Source organism: Pongo abelii, chromosome 18, assembly GCF_028885655.2.
Source record: "Pongo abelii isolate AG06213 chromosome 18, NHGRI_mPonAbe1-v2.0_pri, whole genome shotgun sequence".
NCBI classification, from domain to species: domain Eukaryota; kingdom Metazoa; phylum Chordata; class Mammalia; order Primates; family Hominidae; genus Pongo; species Pongo abelii.
This window is the reverse complement of record NC_072003.2, coordinates 22,057,929-22,073,777: the sequence shown is the minus strand read 5'-3', so window position 1 is coordinate 22,073,777 and position 15,849 is coordinate 22,057,929. Positions and strand designations below refer to the sequence as shown.

Here is a 15,849-nt window from a genome sequence, read left to right as displayed (position 1 = left end):
CATTGCCAGGCACATCATTCTTACCATTTATACGACAAAAGAAATTCATCATCCACTTGCCCCATTATAACCTCCTAGGAATTTAAACTTGATTGACAGTCAATTTAATGCAAAATCATTTGGGTATAGATTGTGAATTCAAAGCATCAATTACTATTGATCTATTTGACATCATTCTTTAATATATACATAAAGTCGTTTTTGTTTTTTTTTTCCCAAGCAATTTGCTTCTTAGAAGGGAACGATACATAGAAAAAATATTAAAGTCAAGCAGCAGAGGAAAATATGTTGGTGTGAAACTTTGGCTGAATCTAACTGTGATGCCTTTTCACTCTCGCAGATTCAAATAACTTGCTTGAGTTCCTACATAGGCCATTTAGAAATCTTCTAATGTTTTTAGAAGACTGAGATAATCAGAAATCTTCAAAGGTGTTTCTTTTACTTTAACACACCCAAAATTAAAACCTTTATCAAGCTTCAATGAATCCTGACTCAATAAAAGCCTTCTAGTCCTGACTCCAGGGCAGAATGACACCCCAGGAACAGCTGTGACATTACCTGGTAAGACACTGCGGTTATCCACACACATGGAAAAGATGCGCTCATACACGAGCTTTCCTGGGAGGAAAAGGACAGATGGTGTTAGTATCACGCTCTTCAGGAGCAAACAGTAAATAAATGTTTGTTAATTAGGGACCCAGAGCTATCATCTCCCAGACAGGCTTTAACTTGTGATGGTGTGCTGCCACCTGGTGGGACAGACTTTAAGCCACTTTGTTTTGTTTTTAGTTTTTCCAGTAGACTTTTACTTTCTTTGAAAGGCAGAAGAGTGATCGTTTTACCCTTTGGAGTCTAAAGGAGTCTCAAGTATCTCCATCCACTCAGACGATGGTCCACACTCCATGCTAGGCCAGAGGTGAAAACGGGCAGCCCGTGGGCTGAATCCAGCCTGTGACCAGTTGTGCGTGGCCACACCACAACACACAACAGCCCACAAAGTGTTTTAACATTTTTTGAATTGGTTACCAACAGGTAAAAACTGGGAGAGGTTCGGCATAGTGGCTCACACCTATAATCCTAGCACTTTGGGAAGCCGAGGCAGGAGGATTCCTTGAGCCCAGGAGTTCAAGAGCAGCCTGGGCAACATTGTGAGACTGGGTATGCACAAAAAATTTAAAAATTAGCCAGGCATGGCAGTGCACGCCTGTAGTTTCAGCTACTTGGGAGGCTGAGGTGGGAGGATTGCTTGAGCCCAGGAGTTCAAGGCTGCGGTGAGCCATGATCGCCCACTGCCCTCCAGCCTGGGTGAGAGAGCAAGACCCTGTCTCAAAAACAAAAACTAAAACGAACTCTACAACTTGGGAGAACTCACATGCCATATTTTCTCCTTCTTCACATAAAATATGCCAAAAATGTGGCCATATCTCTATAGGATAACACAGCTAGAGCAAATTAGTAGCTGCCCCTTGAAATGGCATATACACTAACCAGTTTACCACAGTCTCCACCACCCCCTACTGTCTCTCATCATCAGCGTGCTTTTCACTCTTTTATGTGACCTGCCTGGTCCCTAGAAGCCTCAGAATTTGAGATTCAACTAGAATGCAAGCTCCACAAAGGCAGAGATTTGTGTTTGTTTTGTTCACTGACATATTCCTAGTACTGATCAGTGCCTGGCACACAGGGGGTACTCAATATTTGTCGGATGGATGAACATACTAGAGGTTTTGCAGGTCATGGGTCACTTTCTTGACGACTCATCTTTGCCACTGTAGCACAAAAGTGGCCACAATGTGCAAACAAATTGATGTGGCTGTGTTCCGATAAAACTCTACACAACAGGTGGGCAGCCTGGACCCCTAAACTGGTACCAAAAGTTTTATTTATTCTGTGCATGTATTTTCAAAATGTTACCAATATGTGGAAGTAAAAAATTAGAGTTCTTATTCATTTTCTAAGCTCTCCTAAGTCACCTTCAATGTGAAAGTATTTCCCTCTATGGGTTTTTTTTTTTCATAACCCTTTATTCAGGGCAATAAAGAACAACACAGCTTGTGTATACATGGAAAAAGAGACAGGAAAATACAAAGATCATTTCAGGTTAAAGAACGTGGGATCAAGTGATATCAAGAGATGACACAATGTCAGGATTAAGTGAAGGAGGCCAGCCAAGCCAAGAGGTACCACCCAGGTGCTTCTCCTAGTATGAGCCACGTACCTAAATACCTACCTATCTACTTTCATTCCTTCATTCATTTAGACAGGGTCTCACTCTGGCACTAGGCTGCAGTGCAGTGGCATCATCACAGCTCACTATGGCCTCCACCTCCTGGGTTCAAGCAATCCTTCCACCTCAGCCTCCTATGTAGCTGGACCACAGGCATGCACTGCCATGCTTGGCTAATTATTTTTTTGTAGAGATGGGATTTCCCTATGTTCCCAGCCCAAGCTGGTCTTGAACTCCTGGGCTCAAGTGATCTGCTTGCCTTAGCCTCCCAGAGTGCTGGGATTATAGGTGTGAGCCACCACACCTGGCCTTGGACCACCGACATTAAAATTTCCTGAAGGCACTTGTTGAAAATGCAGATTCCTGGGGCCCACCTTATAGCTACTGGAAAAGAATATTTTATAGCCAGGCGTGGTGGTGCATGCGTGTAGTCCCAGCTACTTGAGAGGCAGAGATAGAAGTTATGATTGTGCCGCTGCACTCCAGCCTGGGACAACAGAATGAGATACTGTCTTTAAAAAAAAAAAAAAAGTATTTTGGAGGATGAGGACTAGGAATATGGATTTCTGAATAACCTTGCTGGGAAATCCTTATACATGCTGAAGTGTGAGAACCACTGATTTAGGCAGACACCAGTGGGTCTCTGAGCTAAAACTTGCCTTGCCTCTGGAATCTACAGAAATAGCAACAAACTTCCCTCTTCCCTCTGAGCCAGTGCTTCTCCAACTGGGCTGCAGACTCCAAGCACCTGGGACTATTGAAAATATGTGGACGTCTGCGTCCATCCTCAGAGGTCCTCATATAAATGGTCTGGATGCAGCTGGGACTTTGTGGGTGTTTGTAAAGCCCCCCAGGTGATTTCAATGTGCAGCCAAGTATGAGAAGCACTGCTCCAAACCACTGGCTCCATTTAGAAGCCCCTGGAAGGCCTTAGAGAACAAGCCCCAGTTCTCAAAGCCACCTGCCTTTTTCCTCCTGGCAGAACAAGCTTTCCTTATCAGGGGCTCTGGGTTCCCTATAGCAGCCACACCTCGTGTAGAGAGAGGCCTCCCTTGTGATGACCCCAGAACCCTGGCATTAGGGATGCATGCAATGTTACCTCAGACCATCACACAGCAAACCAGGCTAGGCGGCTGCATAACTTCTCACCTCCCATGGTGCACGGAATGAAGCCAGCACAAAACACCTTTATCTCCTACACAAAAGTTGCCATCTCTCTAAAACTAGCTTTCTTTTTTTTTTAAAAATTTCATCTCCACATTCTTTTTCACTTTTTTTAGAGACAGAATCTTGCTCTGTCACCCAGGCTGGAGGGCAGTGGAGCAATCACAGCTCACTGCAGCCTCAACTTCCTGGGCTCAGGGGCTCCTCCCACTTCTGCCTCCTGAGTAGCTGGGACCACAGGTGCACGCCACCTCGCCTGGCTAACTTTTAAATTTTTCGTAGAGACGAGGTCTCACCATGTTGCTCAAGCTGGTCTTGAACTCCTGGGCTCAAGCAATCCTTCTGCCCCAGCTTCCCAAAGTGCTGGGATTACAGATATGAGCCACTGTACTGGGCCTCACTTTCATATTTTAAGGATCTTTTGACTACAAAATTAGTTTTACTGAAAAAAGCGATTTGTCCATTAAGCTAGTAGACAACGATTTTGAGAAATAACATTTGATCCTAGATTTATTTCCTGTCTTGATTTGCTTTCTTACAAATCAAAGACACTAAAAGAGATAAATAATAACAGTGGTAACAGCATTTTCTGAGCACTTACTTTGTGCCAAGCACTATTCAAGGTTGTTTACTTTAATCCTGCCAGCAAGCTCTTAGAAAAGGAAAGACATTATACTTCCCATAAATCCTCTCATTTAATCCTCTCCAGAAACCCTTGGAGGCAGGGTCTATGATAGCCCCCTTCTACAGGTGGAGAAACTGAGGCTCAAGTTCACACAACCCTGAAACAGGAGACGCAGGCATTGAAGCCAGAAGCCCACCTCTGTACCCAATGCCTCTAGAAACTAGACACAGCAGAAACTAGGCACACGTCTTCCCACTGTGCATGCCAGTCTCTGTGGATGCTAGGGCCCTAGCTGCATCCCTGGCACAGCAAGATGCTCTGACCCTCTTGTCAATGATGTCAACAACCATGAAACACCTGTCCCTATACTGTCAGGCATCTTCTTTTAGAGCAGAGTAATGACCATGTGCAGAAAAATGGAGCTCAGCACTCCACATTTCCACCAAGCAAGTCAGGGTTTCACTCCTTTTTTATAAAGGGAACACTCATTAGCCCCAAACCTTAATAAAAACTCTTTGAGCACCTGTCCATGCAGGCTGCCTCAACAGTCCTGAGGAATATTATTCACAATAGACTTAAACAACAGCACCCTGGGAACACCATTCTGAAGTGGAGAGGAAGGACGGGGACCATGGGAAGTGCTGAAAGCAGCTACTCTGTGTGAATGTCTGGTTTTGAATAGGTAAAATATTCCCATGGTTCAAAATTCAAAAAGGCTGCAGAGGGTACCGAGCGCAGTTTCTCTCCTGGCCCATCCCATCCACCTCACTGCCCCGCACACCCCCTGAGAGAAACCACTTCTATCGGTTTCTTGGGTATCCTTTTAATGTCTCCTTAGGGAGACACAAGTGAATACCAACATGTAGTCTACATTTTCCTCCTTTCTTTTTTTTTTTCTTCTTTTTGAGACAGGGTCTTACTTTTGCTAGGGTGCAGTGGTACCATCATAGCTCACTGCAGTCTCAAACTTCTTGGGCTCAAGGAATCTGCCTGCCTCAGCCTCCTGAGTAGCTGGGACTATAGGCTTGTACCTCCAAACCTAGCTATTTTTTTTTAATGTTTTGTAGAGATGGGGTTTTGCTATGTTGCCCAGGATGGTCTTGAACTCCTGGACTCAAGTTATCCTCCTGCCTCACCCTCCCAAAGTGCTGGGATTATGGGATTACAGGTGTGAGTCACCATGCCCGGCCCTTTCCTTCCCTTCTTTGTTGTTTTGTTGTTGTTGTTGTTGGTTTGTTTTTCTGAAACAGAGTCTCACTTTATCACCCAGAATGGAGTGCAGTAGCTTGATCTCAGTTCACTGCAACCTCTGCCTCCTGGGTTCAAGCAATTCCCCCACCTAAGCCTCCCGAGTAGCTGGGATTACAGGTGTGTACCACCTCGCACAGCTAATTTTTGTATTTTTAGTAAAGACGGGTTTCACCATGTTGCCCAGGCTGGTCTCGAATTCCTAAGCTCAAAGTGATCTGCCCGCCTTGGCCTCCCAAAGTGCTGGGATTACCAGTGTGAGCCACCATGCCCAGGCTTTTCATTTCATAGAGCCACTAGTACTCCACTATACAGACACATCATAATTTATTTAGCCAGTTCCTACTGATGGCCACTTGAGTTGTTTCTTATAGTTTGCTATTACAGGTGGGATAGATTCCCAGAGGTGAAACTGTTGGGTTAAATGTGTATGCATTTAGGCCAGGTGCAGTGACTCATGCCTATAATCCCAGCACTTTGGGAGGCCAAGGTGGGAGGATGGCTTGACTCCAGGAGTTTGAGACCAGCCTGGGCCACACAGTGAGATCCCATTGCTAAAAAAAAAAAAATTCACTGGGCATGATGGCACACACCTGTGGTCCCAGTTACTTGGGAGAATGAGACAAGAGGATCCTTTGGGTCAAGGAGATCAAGGCTGCAGTGAGCCATGATCACCCCATTGCACTGTGGCCTGGGCAATGAAGTGAGACCCTGTCTGAAAAAAAAAAAATGGTATATGCATTCCCCCATAAGCAATGTATAAAGAGAAATAAAGTAGGTGCTTTGACTGCAGAGAGCTAGTTGAGCCTCAGCTCTGCAATTCACTATGACGTGACCCTGGGCAAGCTACTTTCCTTCTCCAAGCCTCAGGTTCCTCATCTATAAAATGGGGATAACAACCAGACCCATCTCATAGGGCTGTTATGCAGATTATGGGACTTAATATCTTTTTTTTTCTCCTGCCTCAGCTTCCCAAGTAGCTGGGACTACAGGCGCCCACCACCATGCCCGGCTAATTTTTGTATTTTTAGTAGAGATGAGGTTTCACCATACTGGCCAGGCTGGTCTTCAACTCCTGACCTTGTGATCCACCCACCTTGGCCTCCCAAAGTGCCGGGATTACAGGCGTGAGCCACTGCGCCTGGCCGGGACTTAATATCTATAAAGCACCTAAACAGTGTGCCCAAGGTCATCATCTGTTGAAGGTTTACCACTGCTGTTCCCAACTCCCAGCCCAGCTGTTTTCTGGGACGCAACAAGGACGGCAGCATCTGCACTAAAGCCCAGCGAGTCCAGGACAGGGCTGGGGCGCTGCTGGCAGGAGCTGGCAGAGTGGCTGCCCAGAGTTCTTGCAAGGTGAGTGAGCTGTCTGGGTCTGGCCAGGCTTGCAGGATAGAGCTTAATCAGTGTCTCAGAGCTAATCTTGCTCAGGAAAGCTGACTCATACAAAAGAAACTTAGAAGAGGCTGGCGAGGGAACCAGAAGGCCAAGAGGTTAATTCACAGGAGGAATGAGACTGCCAGGAGAGACAGACACAGCCACCAGCCTCTCCCCACCAATGAGGGCCTCACACTCGCTGAAGGTAAGCCGTGTGCATGTACACGTCAAGGACCAGCAGTGTATGATTTGACATCTAACCTGAGAACCTAAAGCCCTCATCCATCCTGGGTCTCTCCTCACCACCTCCACTGCCTCCTGGGGCCACGCCACTCCTGCCTCTCACCGCAAGTGCTGCCACAGGCTCCGGGCTCTACCCCCGCCCTACAGTCTAGTCTCAACACAGAGCCTGTTAAATCCCACGTGGGATCACCTCCCTCCTCTGCTCAACACCCTCTGGTGGCCCCTCCTGCCCTCAGAGTCAGAGTCAAAGCCCAAGTCCTTCCAGTGGCCCCCAAGGCCACCATGATCTCTGACCGTGTCAGTTTCTGCCCCTCTCGCAGGCTCATCTCATCGCCTCTCTCTTGGCCTCCTTGGTTCTCAGGCCTGCCTGGCATGCTCCCAATGCTCTCACCCCAGGATCTCCACACAAGCTGTTCCTTGGCCTCTTCTGCCCCTGGCCTCCACCCCATTGACCCAGAGGGCTCACCTCTCCCCTCACCGCCTTCAAGCACCTGCTCAGGTAACCTCTCAACGAGGCCTCCTCTGAGCACCTTACTTAAAATTGCACCCCTACCCCCTCACCTAATTCCCTCCATTCCTCTTCACCCCCTCACCCCACTCTGGTTTTCTCCATAGCATGGATCATTGTCTAACATACAATTGGGTTAACTTAATTGTTTTGTAAATTCTCTTTTTTGGAAACATAAGCACCACAAAGGCGAGGATTTTTTTTCTTTTCTTTCTTTTTTTTTTCTTTTTTTTTTTTTTTGAGATGAAATCTCAGCTCTGTGGCACAGGCTGGAGTGCAGCAGCACGATCTCAGCTCACTGCAACTTCCACCTCCCAGGTTCAAGCGATTCTCCTGCTTCATCCTCCCGAGTAGCTGGGATTACAGGTGCCTGCCACCACGCCTGGCTAATTTTTATATTTTTAGTAGAGATGGGGTTTCACCGTGTTAGCCAGTCTGGTCTCGAACTCCTGACCTGAAGTGATCCAACCGCCTCAGCCTCCCAAAGTGGTAGGATTACAGGCATGAGCCACTGTGCCTAGCCAAGGCAAGGATTTTTATTCCTTCTATTTGCTGACACCTCCCTAGTGGCCTACAGAGAGCCTGATACCACCTCTCTGGGCCATCTGAACCCATCAGGGTTCATCTGTCAGCTGGGATATCTCTTCTTTTTGCCCAGGTAGCATCCACTCCCCCTTTCTTCTGCTAACTGTATCACTCTTTTAGTTTTGGGGTGACCCAGGCCTGGATAATCAGTGCATTTCATCCCCCAGATAACACAACTGGCTCAGGAACTGACATGTGATCCAAGCCAGGCCAATAAGATGGGATTCTGAAACTTCTGTGGGAATACTTGGAGAAAGCAGCTCTTTCCAAACCCTAGGACCACTAGCAGTAAAGCTAGCAGAAGCTGAGGACAGCTTGTGAAGCTCGAGAATGCATCCAACCCAAGGGCAAGGTCTTTTTTTTTTCTCTTTTCTTTTTTTTTTTTGGAGACGGAGTCTCGCCCTGTCACCCAGGCTGGAGTGCAGTGGCGTGATCTTGGCTCACTGCAGTCTCCACCTCCTGGGTTCAAACGATTCTCCTGCCTCAGCCTCTCAAGTAGCTGGGACTACAGGTGCGCACCACAACACTCAGCTAATTTTTGTATTTTTAGTAGAGACGTGGTTTTGCCATGTTGGCCAGGCTGGTCTTGAACTCCTGACTGCAGATGATCCACCCACCTCGGCCTCCCAAAGTGTTGGGATTACAAGTGTGATAAGCCACCACGCCCGGCCCAAGGGCAAGGTCTTAATGACACTGTTTGGGTTCCTGGATCCAGCTGCACATGAAGCCAGAACTACCCCTGGACTTTTCAGCATAAGCCAATAAATACCCACTTTTTCAAGGTTAGTTAGCTTTCCTGTCACTTGTTTTAGCTAGCGCACTCAGGCCTCCGGTCTCCTGGACAGGACTGGGATGCACAGAAATGTCTTGGACAGGACTGGGATGCACAGAAATGAATGAGTCTCTCAGATTGACAGTTTGCTTTCTGACACATTATATCTTTCAATGGGTTACAGATAAGATTTGCTGGGTTGGGAGCCCACTGGTCCCTGTAAGACAGTGAATGTCTCTGTTCTGATCTTCCACGTGTTCAGCTCTCAGAAGGCGCCCCTATTTCCTAGTTCTGGTGGGGTGCCTCGCTGTGGGGCACATCATATACAGCTTAGAGGGCTGCATGGTTTGAGCAAACTGCTAATGGCACGATGTTCTGGCCTAACCAACCACTGACAAGCAGCACAGGGGCATCCTGCTCCTCCAGGTTATTCTCTTCAGTCTAAACCTTTCTACCTGGCTCCAAAAGGTCTCTCTACCTGTGAGGAGGTGTGTGGGACTGGGGCAGCCACAGTGATGCAGGAAGGTATCCAGGTGGGAGAGGACTGTGGCTAGGATTAAAATTTTAACAGTGAGGCTGGGCACAGTGGCTCATGCCTGTCATCCTAGCACTTAGGGAGGCCGAGGCAGGCAGATCACTTGAGGTCAGGAGTTTGAGACCAGCCTAGCCAACATGGTAAAATCCCATCTCTACTAAAAATACAGAAACTAGCTAGGCGTGGTGGTGCGTGCCTGTAATCCCAGCTACTGGTGAGGCTGAGGCAGGAGAATCACTTGAACCCCAGAGGCAGAAGTTGCAGTGAGCCGACATCACGCCACTGTACTTTAGCCTGAGTGACAGAGACTTTATCTCCAAAAAAAAAAAAAAAAATTTTTAACAGTGAAGAAAGAAAAAAATAGACATGCTGGGGAGAGCTTTAGGAGGCTGAACCGAAGAATCTGGTGACTGGACGTGGGCACGTGGGGGAAGATGCTCAGATTCCCAGCTCAGGCAACTGGGTACATGGTGGTGCCATTCCTGGAGACAGAAACTCAGTGGGAAAAGGGAAAGGGCTGGGAACAGATGCCAAATTCAGTTTCAGGTGCCTGTGAGACGGCAAGGGACCCATGCTGCTTAGTGCCCCCAGCCTGCCCTGCTTCACTTATTCACTTTACTAGTCTATCACAAGATTAGGAAACACAGGCCAGGCATGGTGGCTCATGCCTATAATTCCAGCACTTTGGGAGGCCAAGGCAGGAGGATCACTTGAAGCTAGGAGTTTGAGACCAGCCTGGGCAACACTGCGAGACTCTGCCTCTACCAAAAAAAAAAAAAAAAAACTTAGCTGGGCACGGTGGCATGAGCCTGTAGCCCCAGCTACTCAAGAGGCTGAGGCAGGAAGATGGCTTGAGCCCAGGAGTTTGAGGTTGCAGTGAGCTATGACTGAGCCACTGCCCTCCAGTCTGGATGACAGAGCAAGACCCTGACTCAAAAAAAAAAAAAAAAAAAAAAGAAGAAAAAATAAAATTTTAGAAATTTTAGAATGTTTCAAAAATAGCACCCTTATTAATGGGCATGGGGGGGATGGTTTGATCTCTCTCATGACTTACTTAATAACTTAAACCACAGCAGAACCTAATTTACAGTAACTCTACCACCCAATTCTTGACAAAACGAACACATTTCCTAGATCTGAGATGCCTATGACAGGTACTTACCAAATGTATCAAGTATGTCGGTGATGAGGACAAATTTGCTTGGGTAGAACTGAATAACACTGGTGTCTGAAAGAAGCTTTGAACACTAAAAAAAGAGAAAAAAAGAGAAAATTCACTCTGGCATGTCTGCTGTGGGTAGGACACTCCAGATCTGAAAAATTAATGGTTTCTATAAACAAGTTGAGATACTTACTATGTGCCAAGGCCTGTGCGAGGCGCTGAGCATACAATGACAAGCTAAACCACTGTGCTTTTGACAGAGAGCGCTGGACTCTGCTCACAACAGAACCTCTTTTTTTTTTCCCCTTCCTTTTTTTTTTTTTTGTAGAGATGGGGTCTCGCTGTGTTGCCCAGGTTGGCCTTAAACTCCCAACCTCAAGTGATCCTCCCACCTCAGCCTCCCAAAGTGCTGGGATTACAGGTGTGAGCCACCGCACCCAGCCCATAACACAGTCTCTTAAGGAAATACACTATCACCTTCTTCAAGAAAGCCTTATCCAAAAGGATCCTGCTTGTATACTGAACCAGGAAGCACTCAAAATCACTGAGAGAAGTGAATGACATCTCTTTCATCACAGTCCTCATCTGTGGCCCCATCTTTGTTCAACTGCTTTGCAGACTGGCTTCTTCTGTTGATTTCAGGGTGATCAGCATCCTTAAACATTCTTTTCTAAGAAATGACCCCATAAGTAAATCCCCAAGGCTTCATAAACTCACACTGATTATTTATACTCAGTCCCAAATTTCCCCCTAAAAGGAACATAAGCTTCAATGAATACATGTTACTCTGGAAATAAGACCTTCAATGCTGAAAACATTTCAGCTTTGCAGGGAATTGCTGAATTCTACATTCTCATTCATGCCAAAGGGTCACAGCCATGTTCAGGACTCTTTATTTAATTTTTTTAAATTTTATTATTATTTTATTAGACATAAGGTCTTGCTCTGCCCCTCAGGCTGGAGTGCATTGGTGCAATCATAGCTCACTGCAGCAATGAACTCCTGGGCTCAAGCAATCCTCCCGCCTCAGCCTCCCGAGTAGCTGGGACTACAGGTATGTACCACCATGGCTGGCTAATTTTTCTTCTTTAATTTTATATAGAGGCAGGTTCTCACTATGTTGCTCAGGCTGGTCTTGAACTCCTGACCTCAAGCAATCCTCTCACCTCAGCCTCCCAAAGTGCTGGAAATACAGGTATGAGCCACTGCACCCGGCCAACATGTTCAGAACTCTTTTTTTGAGTACTCGTCTGCTATTTAGTGTTCAGGACTCTTAATGGAAGACCGCAGTCACACAATGTGGCCCCAAACACCTTAGATTATCTTTCATCATCAGAAACAGAAAAGCTCTTTCTACTTTGAAGAACTAAATTTAATGCCATGCCCTGAAGTCCTTACAAATTCAAAAGTCAGCATAAGGAATTAAATAACTGCTACACTTCATCATCCCAATGGTTGACCCTCAGAAAGAAAAATGTCATTTAAAAATTGAAAAAAAGATGTTCAGACATTTAGAAAGGATTATTTAATATGCAATTCCAATATGCAGAGAATGGTGAGAACGTTCACCATGTCAAGAGATAGGTTGACATGTGTTTTCAGTTTGGTGTTGTTACCCAACATCTAAATTGTTAGAGTCACCAAGTTTCTCCATAGCATTACAGGCCTAAAAGTAAACAACGTGTCTGATTTGCGAAACATCCTCTTACAGCCCAGATGTTATTTGGGGGCGGGGAATGTAAGCTGTAAAAACAATAGTGCTGACACCAAACGTGGCAATTGGATGTATGTGGAATTCCATTTCCTGACACCTCGCTCTGCGATTTTCATATGCCCTTTGTGAGAGTTCCAACTTAAACAACTGCCCCATGAGATTTCAAGGCTGGAAAAAGCTAACAACTCCAAATCTTGGAGACTGTTTACAATACACAGTTCTCGGTTCCTAGGGATGTGACATCTCTGAGTTCTACCCAGAGCTGGCCTTGCACAGTCTCTCAGAGATGAGTTACTGCCCACTGGTGAGGTGAGAGAGAGAGAATTTAAACAGAGGATTTCAAATTAAACACAGCTGGGGCTTCCCAAACATCTGTGCATTGATTTTCTCCCAAGCTGGTTTCATAGAACATATATTTTATAAAGGACAACAGGAACAAGATTTTGTTTTTAATCCAGAGTTAAAGCTATAATGATCTTATAAATTGAAGTTACTTTTTAAATTACTGTTTTGAAGATGCCACAGTTTTTAAAGCTTTGGTGCCACTTCCTAAACTTGTCTGATAAGAATCAGGTAACCCAGGTATGTGTTAACAATACAAATCCCAGCTGGGCATGGTGGTTCACGCCTGTAATCCCAGCACTTTGGGAGGCTGAGGCAGGAAGATCGCCTGGGCAATGTAGTGAGACCCCAGTTTCTACAAAAAATGCAAAAATTATCCAGGCATGGTGGTGTGTGCCTGTAGCCCTAACTACTCAGGAGGCTGAGGTGGGAGAATCACTTGAGCGAGGGAAGCAGAGGTTGCAGCGAGCCGAGACCGCCCCACTGCACTCCAGTCTGGAAGACAGAGCAAGAATCTGTCTCAAAAAAAAGGTTAAAAAAATTTGAATAGCCAGAACAAATGCATACATTCAAACATGACCTGAGTAGGAAGGAAAGAAGTAGACCATTACTATCCAGAATACATCTTAAAAATTCCAAAACCCAGTACGAAAAACACAGATAACAAAATGGAAAAATGGGCAAAAGAAATCAGCAAAGCGCATTTTACAAAAAAGGAAACCCCAATGGCCTATAAATATGTGAAAAGATGCTCATTTTTATTAGTAAACGAGGAACTGCAAAGTAAAACCACAAGAAAATACGACTGGAAAAATTAAAATAGAAAATCTGCTCATACCAAATGGTGGTAGAATGTTGAATAGCACAGACTCTCACACGCCCACATACTACTACAAGCGTATGTTGGCACAGCTACTACGGAAAATAACTTAGCATTATCTGGAAAAGCTGAAGAGGCACAGAGCAGTTCTACTCTTAGGTATAGGCTCTTATCTAGAGAAAAGCTTTACATGGGCACCAGCAGACGTGACCAAGCGTGCTCACAGCGACATCGTCCATGTAGTGAAAAAAGAAAAGAGCCAGATGCTCATCAACAGATGGCAAAATTTATGCATCAGAAGATGATTTCATACTCAATGTAATCCCTGTCAGAATCCCAGAAGATTTTTTTTATTTTGTAAAAATTGACAAGCTGATCCTAAAATTCATACAGAAATGCAAAGGGCCCAGAACAGTGAAAATAATTTAAAAAAAGAAGAAGAAGAAAAAAGTTAAAAGACTTATACAACCCAGGCCAGGCACGGTGGCTCATGCCTTAATCCCAGCACTTTGTGGGGGCAAGGTGGGTGGATCACCTGAGGTCAGGAGTTTGAATTGAGACCAGCCTGGCCAACATGGTGAAACCCTGTCTCTACTAAAAACACAAAAATCAGCCGGGCATGGTGGCAGATGCCTGTAATCCAAGCTACTCGGGAGGCTGAGGCGGGAGAATCGCTTGAATCTGGGAGGTGAAGGTTTCAGTGAGCCGAGCCAAGATGATGCCACTGCACTCCAGCCTGGATAACAGAGCAAGACTCTGTCTCAAAGAATAAATAAATAAATAAATAAATAAATAAATAAATAAATAAAGACTTATATTACCCAGTTTCAAACTTGCTATAATGCCATAGTAATCAAAACAATGTGGAACTGGCCAGGCACAGTGGCTCATGCCTTTAATCCCAGCACTTTGGGAGGCCGACGTGGGTGGATCACTTGAGGTCAGGAGTTCGAGACCACCCTGGCCAATATGGTGAAACCCCACCTCTACTAAAAATACAAAAATTAGCTAGGTGTGGTGGCGCACACCTATAATCCCAGCTACTGGGGAGGCTGAGGCATGAAAATCGCTTGAACCTGGGAGGCAGAGGTTGCAGTGAGCAGAGATCACACCACTGCACTCCAGCCTTGGTGACAGAGCAAGACTCTGTCTCAAAAAAAGAAAAAAAGACAATGTGGAACTGGCATAAGGATTGACTTATGGATCAACAGAATGACAGTGAGAGTCCAGAAATAAACTCTTAGATTTATGGTCGATTGATTTTTGCTTTTTTGTTTTTTAAGTAGTCTGAATTTGCCACCAGTGGTCAATTAATTTTTTTTTTTTTTTTGAGACAGAGTTTCACTCTTGTTGCCCAGGCTGGAGTGTAATGGCACGATCTTGGCTCACCGCAACCTCCGCCTCCTGGGTTCAAGTGATTCTCCTGCCTCAACCTCTCAAGTAGCTGGGATTTCAGGCATGCACCACCACACACAGCTAATTCTGTATTTTTAATAGAGACAGGGTTTCTCCATGTTGGTCAGGCTGGTCTTGAACTCCCGACCTCAGGTGATCCACCCACCTCGGCCTCCCAAAGTGCTGGGATTACAGGCATGAGCCACCACGCCCGGCCTTGGTCAACTGATTTTTAACAAAACTGCCAAGATCTCAGTAGAGAAAAACATAGTTAATATGGTTTGGCTCTGTGTTCCCACCCAAATCTCATGTCGAATTGTAATCCCCAGTGTTGGAGGAAAGGCCTGGTGGGAGGCAACTGAACCATGAGGGCAGACTTCCCCCTTGCTGTTCCTGTGAGACATTTCTCATGAGATCTGGTTGTTGGAAAACCTGTGTCACCTCCCTGTTCGTTCTCTCTCTCTCTCTCTCTCTCCTGCTCTGCTATGGAAAGAGGTACCTGCTTCCCCTTTGCCTTCCGCCATGATTTTAAGTTTCCTGAGGCCTCCGCAGCCATGCTTCCTATACAGCCTGCAGAACTGTGAGTCAATTAAACCTCTTTTCTTCATAAATTACCCAGTCTTAGGTAGTTCTTTATAGCAATGCAAGAATGGACTAATACAATAGTCTTTTCAACAAATGTTGCTGAGACAACTGTAGCTCCACATGCAAAAAAAAATTATTTAGATCCTTACCTTATAGCATACATAAAAAGTAATTCAAAATGAACCATTGACCTAAATGTAAGTGCTAAAATTATAAAACTTCTAGAAGAAAACAAAAAAATCTTCATGACCTTGAGCTAGGCAAAGAGTTCTTAGATACAACTACAAAAGCATAAGCTAAAATGAGAAAATTGAGAATGGAGCTGAAAGTAAAAACTTCTGACTGGGCACAGTGGCTCACGCCTGTAATCCCAGCACTTTGGGAGGCCAAGGCAGGTGGATCACTTGAGGTCAGGAGTTCGAGACCAGCCTGGCTAACATGGCAAAACCCCATCTCTACTAAAAATACAAAAACTAGCTGGGCATGGTAGCGGGCGCCTGTAATCCCAGCTACTCAGGAGGCTGAGGCACAAGAATCGCTTGAACTC

At 45.6% G+C, this 15,849-nt stretch overlaps 1 protein-coding gene across 1 annotated transcript in view; it reads right to left on the bottom strand.

Moving 5' to 3' along the window:
• Nucleotides 1-15,849, bottom strand: part of VPS35L (VPS35 endosomal protein sorting factor like) — a 145,166-nt gene that overhangs the window by 98,616 nt on the left and 30,701 nt on the right. The window contains 2 exon segments of the mRNA NM_001132616.1: nucleotides 559-618; nucleotides 10,447-10,531. Of these exon segments, the coding sequence (NP_001126088.1) occupies nucleotides 559-618; nucleotides 10,447-10,531 (145 nt within the window).